This window comes from Gordionus sp. m RMFG-2023, chromosome 2 (assembly GCF_954871325.1).
Source record: "Gordionus sp. m RMFG-2023 chromosome 2, tfGorSpeb1-WG-v2, whole genome shotgun sequence".
Classification (NCBI taxonomy): domain Eukaryota; kingdom Metazoa; phylum Nematomorpha; class Gordioida; order Chordodea; family Parachordodidae; genus Gordionus; species Gordionus sp. m RMFG-2023.
In genome coordinates, this window is record NC_088776.1 from 14,382,545 (window position 1) to 14,408,261 (window position 25,717).

The 25,717-nt window shown below is 28.2% G+C and overlaps 1 protein-coding gene across 3 annotated transcripts; it reads left to right on the forward strand.

Annotated features, from left to right (window-relative positions):
* Positions 1-372: 372 nt before the first annotated feature.
* LOC135925519 (uncharacterized) lies at positions 373-24,199 on the forward strand. Of its 3 annotated transcripts, XM_065460889.1 has the most exons (4): positions 388-518; positions 17,740-17,900; positions 22,080-22,944; positions 23,037-24,198. In XM_065460889.1, the coding sequence occupies exons 2-4, from the start codon at positions 17,853-17,855 to the stop codon at positions 23,201-23,203; spliced, it is 1,080 nt and encodes a 359-aa protein (XP_065316961.1). In that variant the 5' UTR covers positions 388-518; positions 17,740-17,852; the 3' UTR covers positions 23,204-24,198. The 3 variants fall into 3 exon arrangements, with proteins under 3 accessions (XP_065316963.1, XP_065316961.1, XP_065316962.1); XM_065460891.1 differs by lacking the exon at positions 17,740-17,900 and having other exon boundaries at positions 373-518; XM_065460890.1 differs by lacking the exons at positions 388-518; positions 17,740-17,900 and adding an exon at positions 14,380-14,430 and having other exon boundaries at positions 23,037-24,199.
* The last annotated feature ends 1,518 nt before the right edge of the window (positions 24,200-25,717 follow it).

Sequence of the window (25,717 nt, forward strand, 5' to 3'; positions counted from 1 at the left end):
TAAACATATAAATCCTATATTTTTAGTACTTTCAAATCGGGCAGTTTTTAAAAAAATTTATTCATAATTTTTTTTAAAATGATACCTTTAGGTTTTTTTAAGGTTTGGTCTGTCAAAAATTTGTTTCAAAATTTTAGAACTATAAACGAGGCTGGAGAAAGGTTAAAGTTTTGAAATCTTTATAAAATAATGTTTTGGCCACATTTTTGCTTATACATTAAAAAAAAAATTTATCACATGTTTTTTGATAGTTTTAAAATTAAATTTTTTGATATTTTGGACGCAGGAGCAAAATGATTTAGATTTATTTTATTATTTATTTTTAAAAAAAAACCAGACATTCCTTTTTATAAATTTTGTTTTTATTATTTTTTTTTTTAAATTTTCTTTTAAAAAAACATATGATTTCTCTATTATTTTATTTTATTTCATATATTATTTTTTTTGCAAAAATGTCATCATCATAATTTGGTTTTCTCAGAATTCCTATCCAGAAAGATATTTGCTCTGAAATGAAAGTAATTTTTTTTTCAAAAATATAAAATTCGATTTTTACAAGCACATATTCATGTGATTGGCACATGAGTTACTGGTTTAACATACCTAATCTAATCGCTATCAAATCCTTTATTAGTATTTTATGTTGTTATTGTAATTATTTGAAAGAAGCTCTTTTTTTCCCCCAGAGGAAGTTTGAGGGTTAATTAAATTTTATTTTGTTGAAATTGTAAACAGATTGAGAAAATTTTGGAATCTTGGCTGAAATCTATTTTTAAAAAAATTAATTTAAATACCGATTTTACACCAATAATTTAGGGATTGCGTTGTGCCTTAATACTAGTGAAGTTATTCGAAACCGAGTTATGAGTTAAGTTGTACGGGTAGAGCCACGTCTACACATTCTAAAGACCGCGACCAATATTTTGCACATTTTGGGAGATTCAGCCAAATCCCGTTTGCAAGTTTAAGGCCGTGTCTTGGTTCGTTTAATTTTTGAAATATTATTTATGATTGAACTACGACACCCTATTCTGCTTTGTACATTAAATAAATATATATTTTTCGGTAAAAATGATCTTTACTTATGCCCAATTTTTTAAGGCTGTTAAAGTATAAACACGATTGTTTAGAAATAAGACGAACTAAAACATGGCCTAGACTTTTTTCTTGTTCGATTAACTTCAAATTTATGGAATATTAGATTTTTAGAGAGAATAGCAAAATGTTCCTATTTATCTTTCTGGTAGTGTGCGTATTCAGCTAATTTTAGCGAACTAAAAGCGGCTTAGCCGAGTCTTATACCTATAGCCCAAATATCGGTTAAAACTAATTAGGCATCAGATAAAAGCTCAGGCTAATCGTCCGTCAGCTTTACTTTAAAAATAAAATAATTACATATATATATATCAGAGACCTGCAAAGATACCATTTGCACGGCCCGGATTTTTTCAAAATTTTTTTACAGCCCGGCCCGGGTTTAAAAATTTTAGACCCAGCCCGGATATTTAAAAAAAATGTTTTGGGCTTGTTTAAAATTATATTCGACCTGGTATATACAAAAAATTTACCTATTTGGTATTTTATCATATTTTTCAGCTAGTATTATCATTTAATAAGCAAGCATATTAGCTAATGTTGTTAAACGGCTCGTTTTGAGCTTGACTAAGCCTCGAAATTTCGATACTATATGTCTAGACCTTTGTTCCTTCTATGAGCAAAATTTTCAGGATTGCGTAATATTTTTCTGGATAAAAAACTGAGTTAGCCGTTTTTAAAAATGAGGCGTTTTAACAACACTATTTTATTTTTTTATTATAAACAGATATTTAATATATTATAAATTGATACTATAAAAAATTTGTGTAAATAATATTTTGAAAATATACTATATTATTAATTGTATTTATAAAAAAATAAAACTGATAATTTAATTAAAAAAATGTTACATATATTATATAATAATGTATTTAATCCTTTTGTATTTATTCCATGGCAGAAAAACTGTAATTATATTAATCATAACTATATATAATCATTATAACTATCTAATTGACGAATATAATAATTTATGTTCGGGTTTAAAAAAAAAATTTTCAGACCCGGCCCGGGTATATTTTAAATATTTAAAATACGGCTCGGCCAAATAAGTGATAATTAAGGTGAGGAGTTGACGGTCTATTAGCCGAGCTCCTTAGCCAATACATAATTTATGAATAATTAAGTAGCCGATTTTTCGGCTAAGCCTAATTAGGCTTAGTTGAGTTTTTAGCCAATTACGAAGAAATATAAGCAATAAATATTGGCATAGGCTTCGCAATTTGTACCTCAAATTCGTCCATCAAATTTACTCCTCATTCATAGTGAAGAAAAAATACATCTAATATGGCTTAGGGAAACATTATCTGTATCACCATAATTTTTAGAGACTGGGGATAGGGTCATATACCCAAAAAGTTGAAAGGACTGCCGTAAATTAAAACTAATTTTCTTAGCAAGTGATATTATAAAGTTCTAACGAAGGAATTTAAAATAATTTGATGACTTTTTCTGATAAAAATTTTGCGGTGATGGATAATCATTATACTTACGCGGCTTTGACCTAATATAATAACGTTTAAAATTAAATCGTTTATGTAAATATACTAAAATTCTTTGTTTTTTTCTTCTTCTTTAAAATTTTAGAAATGTTAGAGAACTGATTCTAGAGGGATTTTAATATAATTCTTAGAATTGGAATCCTTGGAGCAGGATGACAACATAATGCTTCTAGTTCCTCTAGGTCCTTTTTTGAAAATTTGAATATACTTATAGAATAAGTTATTCAATTCAAAAAAATATAAGATAGAATAGTTTGCTACAATTTTTTTATTATCACAATATTGATTGCACTTAAAAATAAATGTTATCTGAATTTTAAACTAATATATTTTATTAAAAATAGCATATAAGTACATTATCTTATAAAAAATCATATACTACAATATTTTAGAAATAAAAAAATAGGTGCTACGATCTCCCTTACTCCTACAATATTTTCAATTTGAACAAAACGACTTTTTTTAGTAAGACTTAATTAAGTAATAAATGCTAGTTGACAGCACTGTTAGATTACTTTATAATGTGTTTTTTTTTTTTTTTTTCTCTTTAGCTTTCACCTTTTCTGGTGGTAAGCTCCTTCAACATCTCTCTCCACTTTATGTTATTCGTACAATCTCTTTTATCTATTTTATACTTCTTTATATTGGCTCTAACTTTATGGCCCCATTGAAGTTTTGGCCTTCCTCTTTTACGTTTGCCCATCACTTCCAATCTTTCAACTTTATTTCCTATGTAGTTCATAGGCCTTCTCATTGTGTGCCCATACCACCTAAGTCTGTTTACCATTAACTTAGTCTTAATGGGCACTACCTTTAAACTATTTAGTATTCTTGTACTGCGCACCTTAACCTTTCTTGTTACCCCAGCAATCATCCTCAGCATTCTCATCTCCATAGTTTGTAGACTTCTCTCGTCTGATTCTTTGGTTGGCCATGTTTCCGAACTATATAGAATAGTTGGTTGTACTATGGAACTGTAAATTTTTCCCTTTAATTTGTGTGGGATTCTTTTGTCAAATAGCACTCCAGATAAAGATCTACACTTTAACCACCCTTGATTAATCTTATTCTTTATCTCTTTTTCTATTGTGCCGTTTGTTTGTATAGTGGAGCCCAAATATTTGCAGCTTTCAATTGCGGATATCTGCCAATCATTTATATCAATACTCTCCGTTTCATCTCCTCCTATCACCATATACTCCGTCTTTTCTCTATTTACTTTTAATCCGTGCGTTTCTAGGATATTTATCCAATTCACTAACCTTTCTTTCATTTCATCCTTGGATTCGGCAAGTATCACAATATCATCTGCAAATATCATATTCCACGGGACTGTTTGAGGTATAGACTGTGCTAATACATCTATTACTGTAATGAAGAGAAGTGGGCTGAGAGCCGACCCTTGATGAACTCCTTCGGCTATTGTGAAGCCTGCTGAAGTACCTGTTGTGCTACGGACCATTGTTGTATGTCCCATATACATATCCTCTATTATTCTTATATATTTTTCGGGAACTTTTTTGTGGCGTAGCGCCCACCAGATAAGTTTTCTTGGGATTCTATCGAAGGCCTTTTCTAGATCGAGAAAGACCATGTGTAGCTTTTTGTTCTTTTCCCTGTATTTTTCACTCATTTGCCTAATTGCATGGATAGCATCGGTTGTTGATCTTCCAGGCATAAAGCCAAACTGTGTCTCTCCTATTTCGATTATATCTCTTAATCTTTTTTCTATTATTTTTTCGTATAGTTTTAGACAGTGTGACATTAGTTTTATGCCCCTGTAATTTTGACAATTGTGTGGATCCCCTTTATTTTTGAAGATAGGAACTAGATAGCTCTGCCTCCATTTTTGGGGGACCTCTTCATTTCCAAGTATTTTATTGTACAGATTTGTGAGGAGATGTATTCCATCATCTCCTAGTGCTTTAAGGCTTTCTATTGGAATATCGTCTGGACCCCTAGCTTTGTTGTTTTTCATATGCTTGAGGCATGTGATTATTTCTTGTTCCGTTATAGGTTGTACAAGGTTTTGACAAGGGGAGTGTTCATCGAGATGCAATATGTGGGAATTAAAGTTGAGAAGCTCCTGAAAATATTCTTTCCATCTATTCATTATTTCTTTTTCCTTTATTATCAATTTCCCATCTTTATTTTTGATTACTTTCGGAGCTCCGTTTATATCCCTAGAGTTCTTTTCTCGCTGTTTGGCTAATCTGTATATTTTATTTTGCCCTTCTTTGGTATGTAGATCTTCGTACATGTCATCGTATGCCATAGATTTGGCCCTAGCCACCGCCTTTGTAGCTAATCTCTTGGATTTTTTGTATCTTGACTTGTCATCTGCATTTTTGGATTTGTACCATATTTTATAAAGGGCTTTTTTCTCCTGTATAGTGGTTTGTACCTCTTGATTCCACCACCATAGTTCTTTGTGTGATTTGTTGCCTCCTCTTGTCAAGCCTAGCGTCGATTTTGCAGTGTCTATTAATCTGGATGAAAGGTCTGTCCAGATTTTTTCACTGACTTGTGAGGAATTTATTGTTTCAATGTTTGCATTGATTGCAAAGGCATCTGTCATTGTTTTTAATTTGACCCATTTGATGCATGGTTCCAGTTTTATCTTATTTTGAGTGGATTTATTTGAGATTTGTAAATCCATGATTAGTAGCTTGTGTTGAGCGGCGATATCTTCTCCTGGGATGACTTTGCAGTCTATTACATCTTTTAATCTTCTGCGAGAGATTAGCATGTAATCTATCTGTGTTTTCCTAGTACCACTTTCATATGTTATTAAATGACTGTCTTTTTTCCTATAGTAGGTGTTGGTTAAGGCAAGGTCGAAGGCTTGCGCAAATTTCAGTACGTGCTCTCCTTCATCATTTCTTTCTCCATATCCAAAACCACCATGATGCCTTTTGTAGCTATCTCTTGCTTTCCCCACATGCGCATTTAAGTCACCACCAATTATGACTAGGTCATCCTTAGGGATTTCCATTACGGCTTCATCAAGGATAGCTCTAAAGTCATCTTTCTCTTCTTCCTTGCAACCCGTTTGAGGAGCATATACTGATAGGATGTGTAGTATTGATTGACCAATGCAGAGTTTTATCCTCATTAGTCTATCAGAGATCCTGTTGACTTCTACAACTGAGGAGGTTAGATCTTGACTGAGGATGATGCCGACACCGTTCCTATTGCTAACAAGTCCATTATAGTACAATTTATACCCATCTCCAATCATCAAAGTCTTCTGTCCTTTCCATTTCGTCTCTTGTATGCAGGCTATATCAACTTTTCTCCTGTTCAACATTGATGCCAATTCTCTCGTCTTACCTTTAAGCGTCCCAATATTCAAACTTGCCAGTCTTGTCTTCTTTGCTTTGACCTTTACTTTATTTTTCACAGGATGGAGGTCTACACCCTGCGCGTCGCATGGAGGGAACGCCCTAGCTTTCATATTCATATTTTCATTTGTGTCCTTCATTTTGTTTATTGGACAGGTATCCTTAGCACCCGGCTGTCCAGGCCTGTCGGTGACCGGGGTGTCATCTCTAAGCTCCGAAATTCATCATACCATATGTCTTTACACATCTAAGTAATAAATGCTAGTTGACAGCACTGTTAGATTACTTTATAATGTGTTTGTGGGCATATTATTAATGCTAAAACGTTTTTCTCCATCGTTAAATAACAGTTCAATAACTTTTTAAATTTAATTTATTATAAACGAGTTAAATATTATATCTTTGACCATAAAATTTTCACATTTAAAAAATAAGAAATTTTATAATTAGTTTTTTTTGAGAGGGGGAATGGGGTAATTAATATATTTATTTACCATTAACACAAAGAAATTTTGATAAATACCGTATCTACTTGTTTGGTTTGAGCACCATTGTGAATCTTAATTATTATTTTAAGATGAGATCTTCAAAGTCAGACTTGCGTAGAGCCGCGTAAATTTTTTAAAACTATTTTTAAAAAAGAACTGAGGAGAGCTGGTAACGCCTTCCCCCCCCCCCCCCATTTGAAGTATAAATTCTTTAGTTGGTTTTATTAGGACATAATTGAAAGTATAAATTTAAAATAAATTTCAACCAAAATTATATTGTTAATGCTAATTTTTTATTAGTTTTACATTGCTCATTCATTGGTCATAACATCAATTCTAATATAGTCATAAATAATTTTCTTGATTACATATATTTTTTTAATTGAAACCCTAACGAGTATTATGCGAGCACAATTAACTAAACCAACATTGTTATTATCATAATATTTGTAAAAAATATTAAATCATCTTATTTCTTTTCAGCTATATGTCAATTCTTATCTTCCATCTAATTTTATATGAATATATTGGTCACAATTATATTTTTTTATTTTTCAAATGAAATCATTGTGTTCAAATTCAATCAAATAACTCAAATATTCGTTCTGTTGGGAAAAATTTATTTACTGCCCCTCCCCCCATCCAAATGGGCATAGCGGGCCTGTTCTTTATATTCTCGTTATCTGTTGTAATTGTGGTAACATGCAAATTTACTAGATTAAGAAAAACGCCAGACAGGCAAATTACTTTTAAATAAAATTACGAAGCCCAAAGATATTCAAATCTACAAGAATTAAATCTCGGTACAAATTGAGACTATGCAAATGTTGATTAAAGAAAAAGGATATATAAGGAGAAATTATGATGCGAAAAATGATGATTAAATTATGATTTTACGAACTTAATTTTTTTAATCTTTAATTTTTAATTTTAATTTTTTTTAATCTTTAACTTTTAATTTATATTAATTTATTTTGATTATGTTTTTATCTTATTACTTAATAAAGATTTAGTATCGTTTTAGTTCTAACTTTTCTTTATTTGACGAATATTATAGAAAAGTATATATAATCGAGGATATTAGTCTGATTTAGTATCATTTTAGTTCTAACCTTTCTTTATTTGACAACGTATAATTCTAAACCATAAATAATTTAGTAAATTGACAAAAAACAAAATACACAATATATATCAAACATAATTGATTTTTAAACGTTGGTTAGGATAACCATAGAGGACTGATATAAAAGCCTTTATTGGCGTTAGAGAGAATAATTAGATATATAGGTATTATAAATCAACGGCTGGAAAATTCGTGCAAATTTTTTTTTAACAGGACGAACTTTTTGTAAAATTTAACCAGCCGGGCTTCTTTACTATATATATGCCAAATTAATGTCGGTAATTTTAGTCATATATACCTTTAATATTTATTCCAATCCTATGAAATATCTCATTTAAAAATTTTTTTTAACTAAGTATTTAAATAGCACCGGTGATGGATTGTGATTAGTGGGATTCATATAAAATTTGGCTGATTAAAAGGGTGTCACTATTCGCTATCTCTTGTCATTTAAGTGTATATATTTGAATTTGAGCCTGCTCGAAAAAAATAAAAATTTGCTCATATATTAAAAAACAATAATTTCGCATTGGTATATATTTTATATCTATCTGTAACATGCTGAAATACAATTCCGGCAAAATCAGGATTTTTTCAATATTGGATAACGCGCGCCGTAAAATATTTTAAGATGAAATTTGCATTGCTTTTATTTTTGTTAAATATTTGGCGATATAATGATTCGTAAGGTGTGATAATAAATTCTTTTCATGCAAGAATTACTTTTTTTAAATCGCTCAAGTGCTATCCCTAAGAGCTCAATTAGACAGGCTATATATCTGCTCTATTATTTTATTTTTTAGAATGGAAATCACTGTGTATTATAGTTTCTTCTAGGGAGGGGGGGGATTAAAAAAGTATATTATTTCAGAAAGAAGAAATATATTTATATTCATTATTTTTGCATAAATTTGTTTTTTTACACCGAAATATGATATTAATCATTATTTATAAATGGCTTTTATTTTGTCTCCCCTTAACCCGTATTTATGATATTGCTATAATTTTATTTTGTGACATGGTTTTGTTTTTATGTATAAAATATTGCAAAATGATTTCATTTCAATAATATATGAATTTGAGATTCAATACAAATTAGTTATTAAATATAAATATCAGAGACCTGCAGGCCTAATTTTTTATTTAAATACATGTTAAAACCAAATATTTTAAACGGCCATTATTAGATTAGCTATAAAAATTAAAAGTAAATATATTATATTTGAAAAAAAAAATCCAGGCCTGGCCGTGCAAATGATACCTCTGCGGTCTATGAAAAATATAACGTAAAAAAATATGGGTATATTTATTAAATCGATTCCAGCCCCGTTACATGAATGGCAAGAGGGAGGGGATAATTGCGTCATTATTTTTTATTGCGTGGACTAAACTATAGCCATACAAGAGCATTTCATGGTAATTAAATTATATATAGAAAAATTAAAACTAAATATAAATACATTAATATAAAGTTAAGGGTAGTTTTAATTATATATATCAGAGACATGCAGAGCCTGGCCCGGGTTTTAAAAAATATATTAAACTTATTTTTAATTTTTTTTGGCTAATAATGCCTATTTAAGATATAACGGATCTGGCCGGGTATTTTATTTAAAAAAAATTTTAGGCCCTGGGTGTTTTAAAAAAAATAATTTTAGGCTCTGCCCCGGGTATATTTAAGAAATTAATAGCGGCCCGTAAGTCTTTGATATATATATATATGTCGTGAGATATGGAATTCATATGATTAGTTTTAAACCACCTACAAAGGGTGATTTTTGAATTTAAGAAATCTGATTTGCCTGGAAATAGATTCCAATCCATCATGTAGACAGTTTTTCACATACTGCGAATTTCAGATAATTTTGCCAAGAACTTTTATAAATTTTTAAATTTATATGAAAAAATCGATAAAATAATTAATTCAAATTATTCGCAGTTCAAAAGTTCAAGTCAAATTCTCTTGGTAGATACTCTACACATGCTGTAATGAATTTCCGGTCAAAATTTTTTCAAATTTAAAAAGTGTCTTTAGTAAATGATTTAAAATTGAAAGATTCAGACTCCTCACCGATTCCTTATCCCGTACGACACATATACTTATTACTTAAAAATCTTGAATTTACTCGGAATTAATACAACTAATAAAAGTTGGCTCAAACCGGTTCATGGAAATTTTTTTAAAAAAGGTTTTCGGCCCGACCCTTAAAATAATTTACAATAAGAAAAAAACACGAATTTGCCCAAATCTATGCTTATTACAAAATTGCGAAATTCAGGTCCGATCCATAAAAATATTTTACACAATTTATGCAACTCGGTCTGAAATATTTGTGCCCTTTAGCAACTAACTATTAATCAGATGATAAACTTTTGTATGTGCTAATCGAAATATTCACATTTTAAAAGCTAAAATACTCAAATGCAAATTTTATTTTTAAAGTAGTATGGTCAAATTTTTATAAGTCAAAGGCAATATACAAGTTATTGTATTGTGTAGGATTATATACTATTCTATATTCATTTTTTTTCAATCCTGCCAGGGATTTCTAGAATTAACTAAATCTGATTTTAGCATTTTTATTTTCAGAATCGATCATCTTGACTAGATAAAGGGTTCATCTTAATATTGTTTTGGACTTATCACGTCAGACTGAACTAGGATGGAAGGATTGGTTGGACTCGGAAAGTTATTTTCTCGGAATCGGTCGAACCGGACTTTGATTTCAAAACTGTTATTCGGACCGAACTCGCGACAAAATATCAAAAATTTGTTTTTCCAATTTTCAAGAACATCAATTTTTTTTATTGCCTTTATAATTTTATCCGCTCTTCTTGAAAAATATTAAGGGACTGGATTATATGGCAGTTATTGTACCTTTTGGCTATAATATTTATGTGATTAAACTAATTGTATCATATATCCTCATTATTAGAACTAAAAAATGAATAAAAACGGAGCTCCCTACCTTTAGTAGTGTGTACACTATCTAGGATTTAATAAAAGTCATGCTATTTGTTATTTACCATCGAATCCCAGGTTAGATGGAGGGATAAAGTGACAAATATCAAATTTTGGGCCGCAAAAGACCAAATATTTTATTTTTAAGGGTGAAAAGTAGAATTTGCCTACTCAGGACGGTTTTCATAGCATGCCAATTCTTCGCTTTTAATTTATTACTTTTATAAATGGAGATAAACACAAGGCCAAATCATTTATTTAAAATTTTTATTCTTTTAGATTTTAATAATGTATTTTTATGAGATGATGCTCTAAATCTATCACTTTAAATATTAAGCCCTTTTGACAAGTAGGTTTTTGGTGGATATATAAAACCTTAAAGCAAAAAAATATCTTGAAGTGCGAAAATTTGTTTAATATTTTTTGTACGTGGAGTTCCCATTTCTAAATAAGATGTGGTAAATATAGTAAAGTTAGTTTTAAAAAATACATCTTTTGACTAAATTTGAGACGTTTACCTCTAGGAACAAAAAGTTATTTTCCTTTGCCTATTTACCCCACCTGGGGCATAGCCACTCAGTCCATTCAACAAAAAAAATCGAATTGGACCATTTCTAAAATAATAATTGGATGATTGGATTTAAATCTTTAAAATAAAATAGTCCTATCGATCGAATCATTGAACAAATTTTTTCTTCTCGGAATTAAATAAGAAATTAGAGTAGAAGACTAGCATAGATTAGAGCTAAATTATACCAGTTATTATAGATCTAGTGTTGTTAAACTGTAATATTATGGAAGCCTTGAGAATTCCTTTATAGATGCCCATACCTTTCTGCCATACTTGAGCAAAATATCTAAGCTTGCGTTATATTTTTTGGCAAAAATATTGGGTTAGCCGTTTTATAAAATTGACCCATTTAACAACGTATCAAGAGCTAAAATTGTACCGTTTTTATAGATTGTATCAAGAGTTAAAATTGTATTAGTCACTTTGTTGTAAATGTAATTACAAAGATTAAATTTATAAATATATATATTTTTTATTAATTGAATTATTTCTATTTGATCATTTTCCTATCAGAAAAAATGAAATTAATTTTATTTTCACAATTATAAATTTTTTTCCATTCTTTTGTAGTGACAAAAAAAAATGTTTCAAAGGAATTTAAAGTCTCATCAATTTTCGTTTTTTATCAATAAAATGTTTGTCTGTAATCCGTAAATATTTTTTTTGCGATAACAGAAATAAAATAATCCTTGTTATTTTAGTGATTAAAAAAATTTTTCAAATTTTATATCGTTTTGAGCTCTTTATATATTTTGAGGAACTGTTTAATTTGAGCAGTCCGCTTCCTTAGAGATCGAATTCAACAATTATTAACATATACATTGTTAATGCTATTCATAAGCTTTATTAATTTTAGATAAATATGGCGACGTAATTGCCAGTTTTTACGTCCCTCCACCGACTTATTTTTTAAAATCATATGATGTATATGTTGAAGGGGGGGGGGGTATTCTGGTATTTTGAAAAATTTGTTTGCTTTGAGAGGTAGTAGTCAATTAGATAATTACAGTAATTTATTTATTTTCATCATAATAAGTTGCCACCCATCCAGCATATGTTATAACTTAGATTCTAGATTTAGAAAATCCCTCGAAAAAATAAAATGATTTTGGAAATGACCAATGGTATTGATTGTTCTTATAATTTTAGCATGAAAGTTGGGGGGGGGGGGGAGGTTTACTCAAAATAAAAAGATTTTTGCTTAAATAGAATTTTTAAAAAAAGTTAAGATGATCATTTTCTACCGTTTTCATTCCTAAAATGATAAGAGCACGGCAAATTATAAATATTTGTCAAGGAAATAAAATATAATATGTATCCCAGACTTGCGGACCCGACTTTAAAACAGTAGAATTTAAAAAATTTCGGTCAATAAAGAGTCCACTTTTAAATTTCTACTATAAAAATGATTTCCAGGATTTTCAGACTCAATGATTAATATGCCTATCTGATGCAGGAACACCTACTTAAGTGGTGGCGGAGGGTAAGTAGTTATGAAGATGCTCTGGTTATTTGAATAAAATTGGAAGGGAGTCGTTTTGATTTAAATTTTCTTTTTTGTTGCTTTTTATTTAGTAGCATGGAAGTTTATTAGCAGGGATCCAAACAGAAACGAATATCGGTTCAGGTTCGGATAAAAATAACGGTTTCAAGGTTCAGGTTTGCAAAAAATAAAAATATCGGTTCAGTTTGAACCTCTAAAAACCGGTTTGAACGCTTTTGTATTCAACCTACATCCGAGTTATGTATATGGAAGAATTTTTTTTTATTTCATAATTAAAATAAAAAAACACATAAATCCTTTATTTTATTAATTGCACATTATAAAATAATGTTATTTATAAATATAACAAATAAATATCAATGATTAATTTTAATATGAACAATTATTTAAAATTTTTTACTAAGCCGCACAATTAATATATTTCAAAATTCGTCTCACTCAAATTACAGTTATAAGGAGATAATATAAATTTAATTGTTGAAAAGCATTTTTTTACGCTAACTTAGGTAGCCGGCACTGCCAGTATGATATCAGATTTGATGTATCATTATTAATACTATGGATTAAATTTTTCTCTAGGCATTTAATTTATAAGCTTAAAATTTAATAAATGTTTTAAAATGGCAATATACTAATGCTTATAAAAATTATGACTGACACTTATCAATTAAATTTGATTGATAATAATCTTTAAAACAATTAGAATATCATTAAAATTTTTGCAATATACTAGTAATAACTTACACATTATTTTATAAGCATAAAATTATAAGACTTGAACCGGTTCAGAGGCATTTTAGCGGTTCGGTTTAGGTTCGGCTAGAAATTTTTGTAGAGGTTTAGGTTCGGTTTAGGCTCGATAAAAATACCGGTTTTTAGCGGTTTAATGGTTCGGTTCGGTTTGGACACCTGTTTATAAGGGCCAAATTTAATGGGGGGGGGGGTAATATATTTATAGGCTTAAAGGGTGTATAAGTACCTACTCTGATGTTTCCCTAGTATTGTTTTAGGTCAATCGTATTGTATAAAATGATTGATTGTAGTTTTCCGAATGCGAATAAAAAACTGTTCCTTTAATCATGTTGCTTACAAAATATTTTTATTCTAAAATCAATTAATGTTATTTTTAAATGTAGTTAAAGTAGATATCTAGTTAACAATCGCCTAAGAATTTGGCAATAAATTTTCTCAAACGTAAAAGGTCCATTTTTAATATACATAAATAAATAGATACATACCCCACCAAATCATGCTCTGGCTTCTGATCTGCTATTTATCACATCCTGTAACGCGCAAATGTACATAAGTTAGTTTTAAAAAAAGCTCCCAGTCTGAACCCAGGTCGAAGCTCTTAGTGATCCTTCAATCAACGGGTCATATCACTCAAATAACCCGAATTAATTTATATAAATTATAACCATATGTTTAAGTGGTGATCCAAACAAAAATATGTAAAATATGGATTCGAACATAAGTGAACATAATGAATATACGCGATCGCGAATGTGTTTCTTATGGATAATATTTGCTTTGATAGATTCTACAATCTTTTAAACGTAATGAGAAGGTGTACCAATAAATCTTGCCACCGCAAAAAACGGGAAACTCCCCATAAATTGGTTATTTGATCTATAGACATTTGGTTTTCACCTGGACGCGGGAGTATTTTTTACGCCTTGGCCTTTTATTATATTATAGACCAATCATATTATGATTTGTATTACAAATATAATGTTTTCTTTCTTCGCGGGAATGATATGATATTAATAAAGCGTCTCCTCTTGCCATGAAGATCAAAAATCTGCATGTCCCGAAGCGCGGACCGAGCTATAAAAATTGGGGTAATCCGGACTATTTGTACAGAAAATTTTTTTGGACAGGGAAATTATACAAAAATATTTTTTCGAGCCGGGTCGAAATATTTTACAGATCGAGCAAATAAGAGCTAGGTCTAAAATCTTTCGAAATTTTTAACAACCAGTTTAGAAACCAAGTTGTGCTGAACTTTAATGGGGATATCTCATCCTGATAATTTATTCGATCATTATATCATATTTGAGATTCGATTATATTTTATTAAAAAGGGCAATATAAAAACAAATTCACAAATACGTCATTTCAAATTTTAAACCATAATTGTAATTAATAACAATTTTTTTTTAAAAAAATGATTAATTGTTTATAAGCATAAGCACTGCGCTAGGCGCACAATTAGATAATATTGATTTTTCTTCTCTAAAAATCAATGGCAGTCCAAAAAAATTTTTTAAATCTTTTATAAAATATTCGAAAAACAAAATATCGTCTACTTTTAGTATTGAGCAGACAGAATTAAGCTCAAATTAAAGTGAAAAAAAGTTGTCTAGATTATAGAAAATGAGTAAAAAAAATTATTCCCGTAATTTATAATATAAAAAATATATATAATACTAGAGCTTATCGCAGCAACGGCCCTGGAAAATAGATTTCCGGGTTAGGCAAGGCAAATTGTTTAAAATAGTTTTACGGGCCGAAAAAATGATTGCCGGTTGAACAACTTGTACAAAATATATTTAGGCCAAGCTGGTTAAAAATAATTACAAGTCAGGCCGAAACCTCCGATTGGAAATTTTCACGGACCAGGAGGGGCTGATCTCTACTAGAAACCCAACTTTTAACCGTAATGATAGCTAGATTCAAATTTATTTTAAATAATGAATTTTTGAAAGATGACGAAAAATGATCAAATTCGAAAAGTTTAACAACTTGGTTTAGAAATATTTCTAGTTCGTCATCAAGCTAAAGTAAAATGGAGTAAAAAAATCAAAACATGTGATCAAGTAATATTTGCATTTACAAATCAGCCTATTCGTAATTAAAAGGGAAATTTTGAAAACTTTTCTTACTTTTTTATTCCTCCAATGTGAGATTCACTAGTTTTGTCGTTTATGATGCAATTACATCATGCTCCTTTCTCTGTATTAGAGAGCCACGGGTACCCGTAAAAATGTTAAAAAGGTCGGGTTTGGAGAGGACAAAAATGGCGGGTAGTAAAACAGTATTACAAAATATTTGAGAGTTTGAAATTTATATTGTCAGTTTCTTTTAAACTTGCGAAATATTTTATAAATAACCTTGCTTTTGGCTGGATAAAAAGTTTTGGACATTAGAACGGTTACAAAACAGATAGTGCCAATTTTCTTTAATTTACTTGGGAAAGTGGAAAGTCTGGCCTTGGATTAGGACACTTTTAAAAAAAATGTTTATGCAATGGTCGAATCTTATTTTAACAATTTTAAGAATTCTTGATATGGAGAATTTTTGCCTACAGGGTTCAAATTTTTAGTCCGGATCAGATTTTCAAGTTTGTTTCCGAGGTTTTAATTGGCTATATTTTGTAAATGATTTTAAAGGAGAATTTAAAATATGAGGTTATTGAATGTTAAATGATCTATCAATCATAATTTTACAACTGGTAAATTATAATTGATACGATTTAAATAATTATATTAGGTTCTAATAGGTTGGTCTTGGTTTTTCATAATTTTTCCATTGATTCTAAAGCACCGTGCTGGCTCCAAGACTAAGATCATTCCAGAGCATTCTAGCTTTGAAACATTCGAGCATATAGGCGGCGTCCTGATACGACTTAATTTTGATACTTAATTGGTTTTTAAATATACTTTAAACAAGGACACACTATTTTAATTTTTTTAAGTATTTGGTATCATTGTTATTTTTCGTTCCTGGTCATAAGGACCCGAACAAAAATATCCGGGCCAAAAGAGATACCGGCCAAAAATATCACTTAGTCAATTTTTTAAATGGTAAGAAAAAAACATATATTTAAAAAAATTTAATTATTTACTTCTACACATAGGTGTCAATCTTCATTCAAAATATCTTTGGCTAAGATAATGCGCAGTCGCTCTGCACTATTTTAAAACACATTTTATAAAAAATAACGTAAGGCCTCTAAGAGGAAACTTAACGCTAAATTTTAAAAAAAACACAAAATTAGAGATTGAGCTTCGTTCAAGAAAAATTTGTGTTTTCTATTAAAATATTATTTTATAAAAAAAAATTTTTTTTAAACCGAATAGGAAAATTGAAAGATAAAAATTTATCTATTTTTAAATCTGTGATATACTTTAAATTTATATAAGTAGAAACAAATAAATAAATACCGGGTGTGATGATGTGGTTTTTGGAGAAGATATTATATAAATTAAAAATAGGTTAATAAAATAAAAATTTCAAATAATTTTTTAGGTCTGTCTATGTAATATTAATTTTTTTTATTTAACATAAAAACCCGTAATTTGGCCTCTATAAATGTTTTATAAAATAATTTGAATGTTTGTAAGAATTTAAGGAAATATATTTAACTTGTAATCGATTTTTTTCAAATAGGCATAATAGGGGAAATTTTCAAAAGATGTTTACTAAATTGATGACAGACCTTTTATGAATTTTTAATATTTAAAAAAAAATAAATTTGCATACCTTTTTATAAAGCGAAGGCGTCTGTAAATTAGTAATAATTGTAATATAAAATGTTTTATTTTTTTTTACCTTTTTAAAAAATATCTATTTCTTTTTTCCTAATTAATTTTCCATTCATGTTGCAAGATTATTTTCTCTTTATTAACTTATTCTCTTCTTTCATTCATTTATTTTTATTTCTTTTTTATATAAAAAAATATTTATAATATTATTTTTTTTCTTCTTCTTTTTTCTAGGAAAAAAAATGCGAAAATATTTTTGTTCAAAAAATAATATGAAAAATAATAAAAATGGCTGGCCGACTAGCTTATCGACATCGTCTGCGTCTGAATTTTTTTTTTAATTTTTTTTTTTTGAAAAATATAATAATTTTGCGTATAAAAAAATATATAAATATTTTTAAAAATAAAAATAATTAATGATATTTTTTTAAAAAAAAAGGAAAAAAGAGAGAATGTTCAACTTTTGAAAACAAAAATATAAATTTTTTTTCATTAAAATTATTTAATTTTTCTAATAAAAAAAATATATACAAAAAAGGGAAATATTTTATATAATAATATTGGCATACTAATTTAACTTGCAATCGAAAAATCTTATTTTTTTTAATATCAAATTTTTTTTTACATCTTAAAATATTTTATTTTAAAAAAATACATTGCCAGTGAAAATATTGATTTTGGGGGCGCAAAATTTAGAGAAATATCAAAATAAAAGAGATATGGAATATTAGGATTCTAAAAAATTGTATCTCACCTGTTTATAAGACGCTATAAATATGACGGAATTATTTTCTCGCTTCGTAGCCTATGTCAAAGATCTAGGGGTAAATTTTTTTATAGTAAATTATTTAAATTAAATTAGCATAATTTGTCTAAATTCAAATTTCATTAAGATTTTAATAATTTATTTAAAGATAGTTTTGGGATTAAAAAAAGCGGAAAATAGGTAAAATAAGTTAGCCATTAAAAAATATAAAATAATAATTACAAGTAAAAAGTAATTTGTTATTAGTAACATTGCAACTTCCCAAATGAAAAGCATGATTTTAGGAACAAAGTAACCATTTTTATCTAGTTAAGATTATAAAGTAAAAATTGGAACTTCAATAATTGGGCAAAATATATTTTCTTACCCTTTTATAGATATAGTTAAAATTTTAATCAGTAATAAGAGATAATTTTTTTTAAAAAAACTTTATTATCATGTGATTTAATTTGGTTGTTTGTTTAAAGTATTTTATATAGCATATGATTGATAGATGGTCTAATTTGAGCGCCATTGAGACCTAAAAACTAAATTATAAATTTGCTTAAGTTACAATGCCCATGCTATAAACAAAGGATATATAGTATAATGTGCACGGCCAGGCCCGGATCTTTTTAAAATATATTTATTTATTTATGATTTTTATAGCTAATGAAATATTTGGTTTTAAAATATATGGCCCGGATATTTTTTTTGGAAAAATTTCATGCCCGGCCCGGATATATTTAAAAAAATTATAATACGGCTCGTGTACCCGGGCCTGCAGGTCTCTGATGATAAGTGAACGCATGTATAAGCTCTGCTATTAAATTTAACAAAATTACTAGTATCGTCTCATCTGTTAAAAATCACTTTCCTTTAAAAAAAAATTATTTTTAATTATTAAAAAGAATTCGAAATGAATGAATTATTTTAATTGAAAAGTTATTATTTAAATCTTAAACTTATTAAATTAAATTTGTTTTAACATGACTACCTTTTAAAAACAAATTTTTATATTAATAATATTAAATATTGAAGAAAAAAACTTATTCCCATGCCAATAATATAAGTAGAATATGAACCATTTTCATTTAGACGACCGTCCATTTATTAGGGAAGGTACCATGCGATTTTTTTTGCAGTACACGTGTGATTTGAATATGATAGATTTAAATGAATGACAAAGAAGAGATAGAAATTATACAAATTGATTTTCAGCAGGGTTTGAACGAGGTATTTATACCCTCCGCGACCAAAAAATTGTTCCACTTTGGCTTTTAAACATATTTCGAATCGAGACATTTTCTGATTTTATTTCAGTAATTATACAGTTTTGAGCCAATTTTTTAAAATGGTCAATTTAATATTTTAGCCAGAAAAATATTGACTAAGTCTCAAGATTTCGCAAATAGATGTCTTAAACCTTTGTTGTACCACAAAAGAACAAAATCTTCAGACTTGCTAATAACCAAATTTTATTTTTAAAAACCTAAAAAAAATTAACTGAGGCTTGACGGATAGGAAGATAATTACCAAATACGTTGTTAATATTGGATGAGACTAACCCCTCATTCATAGTTAGAATAGATTCGCTGCGATTTATACACAATACATTTTTTTTCCATTCTCCGACATGAAAGTTAGCGCGAATTCACGGCTAAGTATACAAAATATTCTTTGTGTTTTTTTTTATTTACTTCAAATTTGCGCTAACTGTGAAAGCCTGGTCAGACAGACTAGTAAAAAAGGGATAAAATATTTTTTCAAAAATCAATTTTTAGTATCGAATTTTTTCAAGGTAATTTATATTTTTAGCCAACCACGAAATAATAATTTTTTATTCTATTATTATTATTTATTCTAATATTTCTTTCTTTATCCCAGCCAGCCAGACATTTATATTATATAAACAAACACACGCTTCACCAAATATTTTAAGACTATCATATATAATAACTTTAGGATAATAATGTCTCTCTCCTTTATCTATATCGATTTTCATAGTGTTTCCTTCCTTTTTTTGGTTTTTTTAAAAATAAATTGTAAATGAAAATTTTAAAAATTTAACTTTTTATATAGTAAATTTTTTGTGGTCAAAATATTTCTTTAAAATGAATGAAATATAACTCCCACCGTTTCAAATTGACCATAGGAAGTTGTCTTATGATACTTATTATAGGTTATAAGCTTAAAATCGAACCGGAGTGGAACGTTAACTAGCAGGAGAAGCGTGACCAAACCTAAACCATTATAATTTTAGCAACTGGAGCGGATTTTTCTTTCTTAAGATAGGCATTATAATAAGTGTGTCAACGTCATAAGAAAATACGGTTTGGTTTCCTCATTTAATTTGTTGATTTTAGTTAATAAAATGAGACTAGTGTTTGTATGACATTGTATGCTCTCAAGCTGGTAAAAATTTGAAATTGAATATTTTTATAATATAAATATGACCGTGCTGATATTAATGTTGGATCGGGCCGATATTTTTAAAATAACTGATCCGATATTTCAATTGTTTATATATTGTAATTATATTTATAATTAATATCTTTATTTTTATATAATTTCGTAATAATAAATTAATAATAGTTATTTGTAATGTTTAAAAAAATAGAATTATTTTAAGAGAGAGATACTAAAAATTTGAGCAACAAAAAATGGATTTTAAAATATCTAACAAGTCACATTAAGCTAGTTAAATGGCTCGATTTAGCCTACTCAAGACTTTTGCCGAAAGTTATCTATCCAAAAATTTTGCCCAGAGTTGGCAGAAGGGCTTGAAAATTTATTGTCGAAATTTCAAATAACAATAATTTGGCTAAAATCTTGATTAGTCACTTTTAAAAAATGGCAAAATCAATCTATTTTCAATACTACATTCAGCCTTAAACATTGTCCATATTTTAATGAGATAATTAACTTTTTGAGAGTAGAAAACAAAATGTGCTTTATAATTCTTTTGAATAGAAAATAATTAATTTTTAATGACATTGGTTAAATGGTAAATAAAATCAATTAAAATATCGGTTTTTTAGTAAGGAAATATTAGATCGGATAGATGAAAATTTTGTAGATCATCACAACGATTTTTAAACCTTGCAATATCTCATACCTTAAAATATTTGTCTAATTATACTTTGTAAGGAGGTTAATTTTATAAAATTATCGAGATAGATTGGGATTAGTAGTCTGCAATGGAAATTTTCCAGCCAGGCTAGGATTTAGTTTTTTCCTGCCCGGTTCCATTTTTTATATTAAGGTTACCCTACCTGGTCAGATTTTTTTAAAAGCCAGAATCCTACAGAAAAATAATCAATAACAAGATTTAGGTTTCATGATTTTTTTATTAAACAACAAACACAAAAAATATAGGAAAAGTAAATCGTATTTATGAATGAACCATCATAATCATTAAAATTATAAGCAAAGTAAAAAATATTATTTTAGCAAAATTAGCCTTAAGAATAATTTTCTATTCTCCTCTATTAATCGAGCCGAGCATCTATTTTTTGCGGCCCAAATAAAAATTTTCATGTAGATCTCTAATTGAAGGATCAACTAAATAAAACAAAGATAGGGTTAAAACCTTCTTTTCTTCAACATATTGAGAATTATATTTAACTTTTAAATAAGTGAAAATTACCATTTTTTATTAGCCGCCAGTCAGATAATTTTTGTCAAAACGGGGACTTTGTATTATTATTATAAAACTTTTTATACCATCATTTTTTTTTGTAAAATTTATTCGATATTTTCGTAAATCTGGTCTGGGGGTTTTTAGTAGTGTTAGTATAATTAAAAATTATATTTTTTTTTAAATGTGTGTCTATTTGATTTTCTGAATAGCTGTATTTAGACCTGAGCCCTCTAAATTTAATTTTCTCAATTCCTTCCCGATTTTTATTAAATTTTTTATAGAAAAATAAAATTAAATATGATATATCTTTAAATTATGTTAAATTGCTCTGCCCTAATCCAGAGAATTTTATATTCAATTCAAGTTATCCTTTTATGTTATAGGTCGGAGCCCAACTTGGTTACAAATTTTTTTAAAGTATTTTAGGGAATATTTATACGATTTGAGGTAGATTTCATGTCAAGCTTTGGATTACAAACTTGGGTTTATATCCAGCTTATATGATACTATTTAGATTAATTTTATATATAATTTAATAGGTGAAAACCAATTCTTATGAGGAATTTTAAATTTTGAATACAGGAGTCATAATTTTTAAAAAAATATATATTTAAGTCTGAACCCATATCTGATCACGTTCTTTCAGCTTATCCTAGTCAAGCTTCTTCCTCTATTGTAATTCCATTGAACCAAAAAAAGTTAGGACAAATTGTGCCGCAGGGCCAATCCAATTCCAACAAAATGTCGTTCGAAAATGATCACAATAATAATGATATATGGGCCAATATTGATTACCAATTCGAACTCCAAAACATTGACAGCGAATCAAATTCGACTGATAATCATGCCTCCGTTCCTCATTATATAAAGTGCGACTTTTTAAACAACGACCCAAAAAACGATATAAATTTAAGTGCCAGCAATGATCCATATAATTATTATTACAACGTCGCGAAATCTACTTCATCACCATTTAATGACAACCCGCGAAAATGGATTCACACCGAATCCCAAAACCAATATCGCTTAGACGCCAATAACCGATTGAAAGCGAAAACATCAGCTCAGATTTCGTGTAAAAATATCGCTAAAAATGAATCTACTGCTCCTATCCCGAGAATCATTGATGATTACAATAAAGGACTAGCGCGGGTCCCCTTTGGTGACGAGAAATTTAAAAAAGGGCCTACCATATTTTCCGACAGCGCTTCAAATAATCGTCCTCACAAACTCAAAAACAAAACCACCATGTCTGACCAAACGTTATCTATCGATAATAATACCAAACCCAGATCGGATGAACTATATCCGCGTGGAAAACCATTGGATAAATTTTACAAACCCCATTTCCGTCCTATTAAATCTATTGCTAGACCGGACGGAGAGGAACTTTATTTTCCCCATCTGTTTCTCAAAGAAGCTGCCGCTCAAAAATGTAAAGCAAATTATTGCGACGATTTCGAGGACGCCTACTATGAAGGTTTATCTTGAGATAAATGTTTACTAAATTTATTTAAAAGGAATCCATGTTGTTTACATTCATAAATAATCTTATAAATGTTATTTATGAAGAAGCCAAAAGAACATACCTTAGACCGCCACCTAATAGAAATGTGAAAACATCGAATTACTGGGGCAACTACAATAGTGCAAGACAAATGTCAGTCTCTGATTGGTCAGGACCAGATTATGTTCATGGATGTGAAATAAGTGTGGTCCCTATTGCTCACGCGTCTTAAATCGAAAGGATTTTTTTAAATATAGAAATTAGATATTAATGTGAAATCTTTCTATTGATTCGTAAAAATATATATACTATTTGAATAAGCAATGTCTTATCTATGTTTAAATAATTCGATTATACACACCTAATATTGTTCAATAATTTTAACCCCCCCCCCTTCCTTCCCATCACAACTATAAACACTAATTATTAAAATTTTAATTAATACTAATCGCAGTAAAAAAAGGGTTCAAATTATATAGACTAGAAAAAAACAAGGTTAGACGTTAATAGTTCGAATAATATTTTGTTTTTTTTTATAAAATTCACCAAAGAGTTCAAACATTGATTATAATAAAACATATATATATATATTTTTAAAAAAATGATTCCTAATACTTAAATTTGTTTTTAACCATTTTGTTTTCCAGATAATAAACTAAGTAAAATTTATCATTTTTCATAGTACATCAAACTCCATTGTTTTAAAATAAAGCATATATTTTTATTTCTGAAACCTAAGCATTTAAATGATACATTATTATTTATATTACTTATAATATTTATACCTTTTGTATTTTTTTGAAGGTATTAATTACGTCATTTACGGTCATGATTAAAACAGACTGAAAATTTATACTTTTTCTCTTAGGTTTTTATTATTATTCATTTTGATATAGAAAATTAGGTTATTTGATAATGTAATTTTGTTTGTCCAAAATTTTATAAAGTATTATTTTCGAAATTTGTTCCCGCTAAACTTTTCCATCATTTATATTTCCCCAAAACAACATTGTGATTTGAATAAGAGAAGAAAAATTTTGTTATGCTCAATATTTTAAATAATTATTATTTATATTTTCATATTGATGATAAAAAAAGAAGAATATTTATGAATGAATGACATTCTAAACTTTCGTTAGTTAAAAAATAAGTCACATTAATGTATTTAATATAAATTAATAATAATAAAAAATTTACCCAATGCATAAAATAATTCACAATATATTAATAAATATTCCTTTTTTTATATTATATGTTTAAAAAAATAATAATGTCCAAATTGCAATATTTTTTGTCACATTTGTAATAAAATTTAAAATCTGTGATTTACAACAAAAAAAAATATTTAGTTTCCAATTTGTTATTTTTTTAAAAAAAAATATTATAATAAAAATAATATATTATTTATTTTGTTTTTAAATGATTCATGAAATATCGAATAAAATTTCAAACTTTTATTGGAAATCTAAGCGATTTTTTGCCACTCTTTTTGGCGGATTTATTTTGGATTTTATGTTTTAAAATTTTCCCGATTTCTGATTGAACTCTTGGGATTATTTTATTCACTTAATTCGATAATAGAAAGATTATTAAAATTTTAGCGCCCTCTATATTATTAAATGGTATTTGTTTTAAGAACCATATTATGTTTAAATATATTTATTGAAAACTGATGTTTATGTTATCACAATATTAACTATTATTTTTATAAAAATACGTTAATTAATTATGACATTGTGTATTCGTTTTATCCATTAGCTATAGATTAGATAGATAGATTATAAAAAAAATTGGAAAATTTATAAAATAAAAATTCCCAATGATTACTTGTTTGGATTCAGTTAATTTATTTAAAAACAGGCGCGTATTTATAAATGGGTGTTTTAACTGCCCTGCTATATTTAATGGGGGCGTAACAGTTACCCGCGCCGCGGGCCCTAGTTAAATTTTGGAAGTGAAGAAAGACTCCAGGATTTTAACCTTACGATTCTGATATTCATTAAGTTATTTCATAGTTTTACTCCTAAGATTATCATTAATAATTTTTAAGGTGAGTTGCATTTTACTAATTCGTTTATACAAAATTTCTCATCCACTAAGAATTTTATAACGATCGAAATCGTGTTGGTCAATTTCGGATCTAGATCTTAAAAATTATCTCGGATCTCCAAAAAAATTAAATAAACCAAAAGTTTTAATATCATCCTTTATGCGCGGCAAGTAATTTTTTAAATTAGCTCACTAATATTTTTGACAAATACCGGTACATTACTTTTAAAAGTAGAGGTTAGGAACAAACGATGGTGGCAACCCTTATTTCAAGCGAAATTTATATAACAGATTTATGACAATATTAGTATAGACTTAAAATGACGCTAACTTATTTTAAGGAAATTTTTTATAATATAGTTTCTCAGACTAAATATCAATTTTAAATAATAAAATAATATTTTATCACGTATAAAAATAATCGATAATATTCATATGCTGATTTAGTGTCTACAAATTAACTTTTAGATAAAAGTGAAGACCGGGGACAGGCTTTACTCAGGTGTGTATAAGTCATTTTTAAATAGACCTTTATTTTTAATTTTAAAAATTCAACTGAATCTGAAAGAACAACCAAGGCCACAAGTTATGATAAGACTACGGTTTACAAATATAAAGATCTTTTTTTGTTAATTACATTACATGATAGCTTGAAGAACAGATTTTTGATAAAATTTACCTAAAAATGCCAAAATCT

Excerpts from the sequence above, each read along its gene's own strand:
- LOC135925519 (XM_065460889.1), top strand. The coding sequence starts at position 17,853 with ATGACGGAATTATTTTCTCGCTTCGTAGCCTATGTCAAAGATCTAGGG. Across the intron at positions 17,901-22,079 it reads CCTATGTCAAAGATCTAGGG|TCTGAACCCATATCTGATCA; the intron begins GTAAATTTTTTT and ends TATATATTTAAG. Across the intron at positions 22,945-23,036 it reads CGAGGACGCCTACTATGAAG|AAGCCAAAAGAACATACCTT; the intron begins GTTTATCTTGAG and ends TTATTTATGAAG.